The sequence below is a fragment of the Octopus bimaculoides genome, chromosome 1, assembly GCF_001194135.2.
Source record: "Octopus bimaculoides isolate UCB-OBI-ISO-001 chromosome 1, ASM119413v2, whole genome shotgun sequence".
NCBI lineage: Eukaryota > Metazoa > Mollusca > Cephalopoda > Octopoda > Octopodidae > Octopus > Octopus bimaculoides.
Genome location: NC_068981.1, coordinates 108,120,811 through 108,130,831, shown reverse-complemented (window position 1 = coordinate 108,130,831; position 10,021 = coordinate 108,120,811). Strand labels below are relative to the sequence as shown.

The 10,021-nt window shown below is 30.9% G+C and overlaps 1 protein-coding gene across 1 annotated transcript in view; it reads right to left on the bottom strand.

Moving 5' to 3' along the window:
• Positions 1-55: 55 nt before the first annotated feature.
• Positions 56-10,021, bottom strand: part of LOC106883739 (protein unc-93 homolog A) — a 54,705-nt gene continuing 44,739 nt past the window's right edge. Inside the window, exons 4-5 of the mRNA XM_014934854.2 lie at positions 7,799-7,930; positions 56-4,032 (exon numbers count right to left, since the gene is read on the bottom strand). Coding sequence (XP_014790340.1) covers positions 3,806-4,032; positions 7,799-7,930 — 359 coding nt within the window. The 3' untranslated portion in view covers positions 56-3,805. The remainder of the gene's footprint in view (positions 4,033-7,798; positions 7,931-10,021) is intronic.

Genomic DNA, 10,021 nt, shown 5'->3' with positions numbered 1-10,021 from the left:
CAGTAACTGTTGCTGATCCCTTATTTATGTTTATAATTTTAAAAGAACTTTTTAAATAAGTTCTTTACCGATAATGGTTTTTTACATACCGAACTACTTGGTAAAAATTATTAATTATTAATTTATTAATAAATTAATAATCCTTTACCCTATATCTATATCTATATCTATATATATATATATATATGTATATATATATATATGAGCCTATATATATGTAGGCTCCAGCACCGAGGTGGTGCTCCAGCATGACCACAGTCATGTGTGTATGTAAAAGGATATATACACACACACACACACACACACACACACATATATATATATATATATATATATACACACACACATACAATATAAATATGAATTCGCTTGTACACATGTATATGAATGTGTACATAGGTAGATATTTATATAAATTTTGATACATATGACCATGGTAAGCACACACCCATACAAAAATAGATTGTATAATACACAAATGTATACATTTTTATGTATCCACTATATAAATGAGAGTGTATGTGTGTATATTATGGAAAGGCTCCAAATTGGTGCATCCTTGAGAAAAACAAGTTTGAATTTCAAAATCTAAATCTCAAGGAAGTTTTTCCGTTATAATTAATCAAAAAATATAATTTACTAAGAGAATAACTCAACATTTAGATTATCAAATATACCTCTTCCTATCTATCTCTCTGTCTTTTACACCTTTCCCCTCTTTATATATATTTGCCACACTGTTTATCACTTAGTCTCTCTCTCTCTCTCTCTCTCTCTCTCTCTCTCTCTATCTCTCTCTCTGTATATCTCTCATGCACCCTACTCCCCCATCTCGCTCTTGATACGACATGTAATGCAATATTAAGAGCATCTGTCTATCTCTATGTAAATTATTTACATGCCTAATTGACTGTTTTACATGACTTTATTCATTAAAACTTATTAAAATTTCCTACAACTTTCGTTCTTGTAATGTTTTACTTTTGTTTTGTTTAAAATTTCAGCCACATAATGTTTCTGTTTTCTTTTTGTGGTAGACAGTCATCATGCAGAACACACTAGCTTCCAAATCCTATTTTCTGATTGGGTAAAAATGATCAAACTTTAAACCTTTGTAACATTTTTCTAACATTTTTCTGGAGTAAATGAGTCACAAAATCTAATTCAGCATGAAAAATTGCATTAATATACCAAATTTTAAAATTTTCACTTAATTTTAAAATTTCAAAATCTGTGACAGCAACAGAAAAGATTCCTTTCTCTATCTGTCTATTCTATCTTTTATGCTTTTCTCATTGTAAACTTACCCCATCTCTATATATATTTTCCACACTCTCTCTTGCTCTTTCTCTGTATATCACTCAGACTGAGTATGTGCATGTCTGTGTATGTGTGTGTGAATGTGTATGCATGTACATAAGGAATTTCATTAGGGTAACAGAATTGAAAGACCCTCACAAAACGTAAGCAGTCAGCTAAGATAAATCTTTACATCTATGCACTAAATGGCAAAACAAAAACTTAATCTATTGAGAAATTATAATTTACTCCAAATTATGCAGAAATCTGTCCTGATCAAGAGGCCTATCCATCAGAGAAGACATGGTCTGACATGGAATAAAAGAAATTGAAATAAATACATTCTAATGTGAAAATTACCTGGCAATAATTGGACACTCAGCTGGTATAATAATAAATGCATACTTTTCATAGATTTTAATTTGCATGAAATATGCATATCTGCACCCCAAACTACTGACAGTACACTGATATACCAGTATTATCGAAATCAATACTAATGTAAGGGAAGCAACCACAACTAAAGTGCCTTACTTTAGGGTTTTTTAAAAAATCTTCTTATATAACCACATAGAACTATGCTATGCCCATGTTTTACAACAATGCTAGGACCATCATACCCTGTCTTCAAGGAGTTATGAGATATACCCATTTAGATAAAAAAAACAAAAAAAACATCAATAATATCTGCAATTAACCAAGTAGCATTCAAACTAGTTATATCTATCCTCCTCCATGAATTATGACTTTTCATAGACTTTAATTTGCATGAAATATGTATATCTGCACCCAAAACTACTGACAGTACACTGATATACCAGCATTATTAAAATAAACACTAATGGAAGGGAAGCAACCACTATTAAAGTCCCTTATTTGAGGTGGGGGGGGGGTTAATACAACCAAATAACATTTGAAGTCTCAAAATTCCACATCATGATGATTTTTAGTACCATTTCAACTGTTAAGCATTTGAAAATTGCAAGAACTAACACATGAAATTTAAGGTTATGAGCAAATCCCTCACACACACATGTGTGTGTGTATACATACATACATATATATATATATATATATATATATATATATATATAACATATATATACACTATATACACACACACATGCACATGCAAATATGTGTGTGTGTGTGTGTATGTGCGTGTGAGTGTGTGTGTGTGTACATATATGTGTGTGTATATATTTATATTATTATTATTATAAACAAACTTAGAAGCACTGAGTTGGTATTCTCCAGAAAATAAAGAAATTCTCGAGTGCAGAATAACTGTGAAAACAGCTTAGAGATTAGCTAAATACCCTTAGAAGACAGAAAAAAAGCTTGCTGGCCACGTTTTTTCACCATTTTCTAAGGGTATTTTAGCCAATCTTCTAAACTGTTTCCATAGCTATTCTGCATTTGAGAATTACTTCATTTTCTGTAGGATATATATATGCACACATATAACACACACACACACACATATACACACATAGATGTGTGTGTGTGTGCATGCGCACATGTGTGTATTTGTGTGTGTTTGTATGTATGTGTATATATATGATGAGGCTGGCGATGGTGAGGATGATCAGAAAGCATTAATGCAAATGCTAATGTTAAATGTTGGTTAAATAAGAGTTAAGTTGGAAATATATAATAGTAAACATTAAATTTTGACATTTTAAAAATGAGATCATGATCTAAACTGATCTGCACATATAAATATATTTAGCAGTAAGCCATGAATTATATTCATAGTTGACAGTTTTGATATTTGCTTGTTTGACAAGAAAACAATAAATGGTATTCACAGTGCTGTGCTGATATATGATGGTAAATCTTCTTATATAACCTCATAGAACTGTGCTATGTCCACGTTTTACAGCAATGCTAGGACTATCATACTCTGTCTTCTAAGAGTTATGAGATGTACCCATTTAAATAGTAAACCATCAATTATATCTGCAATTAACCAAGTAGCATTCAAACTAGTCATATCTATCCTCCTCCATGAATCATGAAGGTGATGTGTTTTACCTAGTTTCATAATCTCCCTGTTTTGATAAGGATACATCAACTTGTTTAACACTGTTACTATTATGAATGCTAAAGGGCTAATGCACATTTAAATACTAAAATAATTGCATTCATGAACAATTATGAAAGACATGAGATTTTGCTCTTTTTTCAAACAGTCTAGTTCTATATAAGAGCAAAAATGAAAAGAAAAAAGAAAATTCATTTCTATTAAATTCAGTCTTTATAAAAGATTGAAGAAATGTTTTGTTGGGTTGTTAAATGGGGGAAAAAATTAAAGGCAAGAAAAAAACAACCAAAAACAAACCACTTAATCATCTTTTACCACGTATCAACTCATTATCATCAGTATTCTCTATTTACTTGCAGTCAATCAGTCAAGCCTAGAATTATCAGCAATAATTGCTACATGTGTATCAGAATTGTACAATTTTCGTCTCTAGGGTTCACTATCAACGCTCAATGTAACTCAAACACTGGATGACATAGAACGCATTTGGAATGTCACTGTTGTTGATTCCCAGACAATGTAACCCATTATTGCCCATGCAACAAATGCTAGCGATACATAAGCTTTGGTTGAGAATGACACAAATGGAGCATAACCAAAAGCAATAGCAGATCCTAAAGCCTGAAGAACGTGTGCATTAACTTTCACAGCTTCTCCATATTCAATGAACTGGGTCTTCACTAAGGCTGCAAAGAGAAAAATTTTTTTAAAGTTATAAAGTATGTTAATCTTGAGAATAGAAATAATCTGAAAAAGTTCAAGATAAAAAGATTTAAAATTAAGCCTAATTGGGGGGATTAGATTTAGTTTTAAATATTAGTCCTCTAACCACATTTACAAATTAAGTAGATTTTTTTCACAATGATCATAATTTCTCACAAGGGATTCTATTTATTGCAAAAATTTTCATAAATAATAAATAAATTTTAAAATATTAATTTTTAACAAATTACAATAAATTTTAAAACACTTTTTCATTGTTACTATGATAATTGTAATGTTTAATTTTTTTTTTTTTAGAAACTTTAAAAAATTTGGTCAATAAAAATTTGTTGGCTGAAGTAATGGTGTGCTGCAATACTGAATCAAGTATAATTATTCTAATAGATGTTCTGCAACCAATTGGGTAGCTGGAACACTAATGAAGATATCTTTGTCTTTATTAATGTATTTAGGGTAAACCAACTAATTTTCTTAAGCTAATCTTGTGATGGGATTTAAAGACAATTATAACAAAATCTTTATCAAATTATATATTCTTTGACTAGACAGGGTCATTAAATGTGAAGTGTCATTTTGAAAACCACAGTGCAGTATTGATGATGGAATATGAGCTGTCAAACATTCATTTAGTAAACTATTATTCTATGATTTGTTCAGCTTTATTTTAAATGGCATAGTTAAAGGTAGATGGGCATTGTTCATTATTTTTTACAGGACCTCTGTGACTGGTGGAGAAAATGAATAAGTTATTCTCATATAGGGGACCTGTCACAGGTAGAATGCTCACAATAGAATGTATTCCATTTAAGGACCACATAGTAGTGTTAAACCAGGCAAAATATTAAGTTGATCTTTTCAAAAAGAACAACCCCTTTAATATGCTTCAGCACAGTTTCCATTTACCAAATTTCACTCACAAGGCTTTGGTTGATCAGAACCAATGGCAGAAGACACTTGCCCAAGGAACAGCACAGTGAGAAATAAATCCCAAACCACTATATAGTTGAAAAGTGAAATTTGAACCACACACACCTCTATTGTGAGGGGAATTATTCTGTGCCTCAACCAACTGAGCTCAATGACATGACCACCTTCATGGCTGTTTAATATAGATTTAAAATTTTGGCACAAGGTCAGAAATTTTAGAGGTGGAGTAAATCAATTACATTGACTCCCAGTATTCAACTGGTACTTATTTTATCAACCCCAAAGGGATGAAAGGCAAAATCGACCTCAGCAGAATTGAACTTAGAATGTGAAGACGGATGAAATGTCACTAAGCATTTTTCTCAGCATGCTAATGATTCTGCCATCTTGCCACCTTATAGTTGCTTAATATCAAGAAGGAATTCTTATTATAGAGATATTTGAACAATTTATGTTAATGCCTAGGTTTGAAAAATCATCAACATCAGTATGTAAAAATGAATGAAAACTATTTGTAGTAAAGTCCCAATTAACAAAGTAATAATATAACTTAACATTTATTTATAACAATCCTATGTAATAGAGAAATGACCTCATATAATGTTAGTATCTATAATTAATCTCAAGAATAAAAATAATCTGAAAAATGCAGGAGAAAAGGATTTAAAATAAAGCTTTATTTGGTGGATTAGATTTAAATAGTTTTAAATATTAGCTGTCTGATCATTTTTAAATATGATCAAAGTGAAAAGTATTTAATGTTTTAAAACATAAAATACTTAAATTAACTCTGGTCATATATTTATTCAAAAAATTCTATTTGGTAAATTATATCATAAATATTGAAAATATTAATTTTCAACTACTATGAAAATATAACAAGAATTATTTTGAGATAGAATTTAGCTTCTCTAAATAAGTTGGGACTATTGATTTAAGAGCATTAATTTTTTATTGTATTGTAATCCTTTAGTATAACTATCCTTTTCAATAGCATATAATAAAGTGATCAGTAAATCAATGAAATTTAAACCAAGTCTGAATAATTCAAACCTCATTACAGATCTGCTATTTGGGAAATACTAAGGTTGAAAATAGTTGGGGTTTACAGGGCAATAGTAACCAGTGTTATAATATATGAAGACAATGTAAAGATTGTTATACACTGCAGAAATCATATCATATCTATATTTATTATACATAGTCACCTGCTACAAACAACAGAAAAATGTTCATCAAACCATATCCTACTGTCAGAACACATTGGATAATGTATCCTAGGGTATATTATATCTGTGAAAGAAGAGTAGATGGTTATAGCTGGAATGTCTGACCTGGGGTTAAACAAACAATACGTTGTGTTTTTACATGGGAATTTTTACCGACTTAATCTCTTCTATTGATTGTCATTGAAATAACACTTAGGGTAACAAGCAGGCAGAAACATTAGTGCATCTGAAAAATGCTTAGCAGCATTTGTTCTGGCTGTTTTATGAGCTAATTTCCATCAAGGTCAACATTGCCTTTCCTCCTTTTGGGATTGATGAAATAAAGCACCAGTAAAGTACAGAAGGTCAATATAACTGATTTGTTCCCTCCCCTCAAAACTGTTGGCTTTGTGCAAAATTAGAAAGAATGATTGAAATAATAGTTAAATTTAGGTCTTTACTAAAATTCTTATTGTAAACTCAACATGCTCTACAAATTTCCATATTAACTTTACACTACAAAGAGAACTAACATTTTTGTTACACTTTCAAAAATGTTAGCCCTTCCTATTGTGATTTTAGAATTGATAAATACTAAAGTATGCTTTTAGAATTAATGAATACTAAGTTTCGCTTTGTCTTGATAAATACAAAGTTTGCTTTTGTTAAGCTTAAAAGAGATATTAAAAGTGACATCATTTCAAATCTTTTAACCAAATTCTTGTCTGGGATTATGTTTGTTACAAATGTTGCCTCCAGAGAATATGATGTTTTATGTAAATATTTTATCTAGATGATATTTTAATTCACAATCAGTGGAGTGACTTTTAAATTTCAAATAAAATCTTTGTAATTTTGTGAGTATGTTTGTAACTTTTCTTCTTTTTACTGTTATTTTATTGTTATCTATTATGATCTTTCCTAAAACACTAATACAAACTAACTTTCAATTAAGATTTATTCATAAATGAAGGATCAGTATTTCATTAATTTATCATATATTGGTGAAGGATTATTAGAATGAGCAAGTTGATAAAGTTTCAGCCTCCTGCACTACTGTGTATTAATTTTAATATTTGTCACTACTACAGCAATAAATATTAGGGAAAGACTTGAACATATTCTGCTTTTCTCTCTGAACGTTCAAGGTTAGGAGATGCCTTTGCCTTCATAATCAAAACAAGAGATGCATAATATCAGGAATATGAAGGAGGTAGTACATTACATTAATACCTATTTTAACTCTATAGCAGAATTCATGAACTTCAAATAAAACATTTTGAATATGATGTATTAAAGGTCATTGTTTGACCTATTTAACCACTTAATATGACTTTCTACATGAATATCCAAAATTAATAGAGAGAATTAATTAAAAGCATTAAAGCATTAGTCTACTTCCTCTTAAAGTTTTCCAATAAAAGGTTTCCTATTTACACTTTTGCATTTGTTTTGCAAGATTCTTGATGTGAAATCACATGTTGAAACAGCCCCAAATATTTCCTCTTTACATTATTGAGTTGAAAACATTTAAAAATAATCATGTTTTAAGTACATGTGGTGGAAAATAATTAAAGAGTCCTTTATTGCTCACCTGTAATCTGAGACTGCCAGATGCCATCAACAATTCCCCAACCTCCTATAAAAGCAAATACAAGTGTTGATCCAGCTTCATCTGGTCTCCACAACAATGTTAGGGAGAGAAGTCCTCCAGAAACCATAAAACCTACAAAGCAAAAATACAAAACAAATAAAAATCTAAAGTGGAAAAGAAACTGAGAATGATATGCCTTCCATTCCAATTATGCACAGACAAGCTAACAAGGGAGCCTCTACATGATTGTCTGACCTGCAAGACACAGCAGCCAAATCTCATGCAAATTACATTCTACTGTCTTAAAAAATAAAGGAAGTACAATTTCATAATATAATTGTAATTTCATTGTGCGTACAAAGCTGTTGTTCACAACTGAAATACTTTTGATCATAGGTTGGCTCAAACAGTTCTGGGGCCAAACCATAACAACACCAATAGCATATGATTTTCACCCCTAAACTAATTTTTAGTTAATGGTTAATCCAGAAAAATAAAAGTCATTCTCACTATGAAAAGATAGTTTTAGTCATTTTTATGTCATTAAATAGGCTCTAGATGATAAAAGTTATCCACACAGACTTCAAAAATAAGCAATTCTGGACCAAATTTGTGCAAGTCATAGCACCTGACAGCCATTGGCCTAGCACTACAGTTATAATCCTGAGAAGCAGCATGATGGATGTGCAGTTTTAGTTTGGTGAAAGAGTCATTTACTAACCAACAATGACAATCACACAATGTTAAGCAGAGACATTTTTGTGAGATTGATGGTCAGGATCATTAAGTTCCTGAATTGGTGCTAATGTCTATAGGACCTTGTTACCATGAATGATAGTAGTCAATGAAAGGTTGGAATGACTCACTCTAAAATCATGTTTTTATCTTACATTTTCCATTAAGAGTAAAATCAAGGTACTGGTCATGGGCCCAGCATCCAAAAAATGAGTTGCAGAGTCACAATCAACTACATATGAAAAATACAAATGAACATCCATAACTGGAACTTCCAGTGTGCAATTACCAGTCATTTGAACTAAAAACTCACCATTTTACCATCTGCTGAAAGCTATGTGAGATCATGGCTGAGTCAGACAAAGTCAAGTAAGCTTGACCAGATGATGTCTAACAAAATACAACACTTTCTGTTTCAACACTGAATTTCAGATCAAATCTCCTGCCAAAAACATTGTATTAGAATAGTCATGTCTTCAAAGACGGAATATTTGAATTTGCTTGAGCGATATTTCTGGCAAAAATATTTGTTAATTACATTCAAGACCTTCCTTTAATTAGTTATGGTTCAAAGAGAGAGGAAAAATTGGTATTTTTTTTTTTAAATCTATAATATCGAAAAAGCTTTCCATTGGAGAAGTCTCAATGGTTTCCATAGAACAATAGGAAAGTTACATTCAATTAATTTTTAAAATGCCAATCTATTTAGAATTCACACTTTATAGGCAAATATGATACATTAACGTTTATCAGTATAAACATAGATTCCTTGTATTAAGCTGACATTTACAGAACATATACATAACTACAAAATGCCTGTTGTACACTCAACAACCATGTAACAGTATTCATCTTTTCAATCAGGAATACCAATACATTTACAGCTAGAGGTCATTACTGAAGGAGGTAGGTAGGAGTGAGAGAGGAAGGAGAAGACTGAGAATCTATGAGAATAGAGCAGATGATAATGACAGAAGTAGAATAGATGATGATAAGGGTGATGGCGTAGATGGTGATTTAATTATATAAAGAGATATGCACCTATTCAGCATACAGAATCATTTATCAATAATAAACAAATCTGACATCTAAAAGTAGAACATTATTATTCAGTCATTCTTCCTTCTTTGCAAATTTCTCAAAGAGTATTCCCTAATGATACTGAACTTAATATAGATTACAATGATTCATCAGTTTGGACACTGCATCAAGCAATGAACAAATAAGATACCATACAAGACCAATAAAATATCCCACAGTAAACATGATGTCAACCTACAGATATATGGGGTGTAGGTTGATATGTTTTAGATGTTTGTCTTTTGAAAAGATACTACATTCTACATTCTTTTATTCTTTTACTTGTTTCAGTCATTTGACTGCAGCCATGCTGGAGCACTGTCTTTAGTCGAACAAATTGACCCCAGAACTTATTCTTTGTAAGCCTAGTACTTATTCTATTGGCCTCTTTTGCCGAACTGCTAAGTT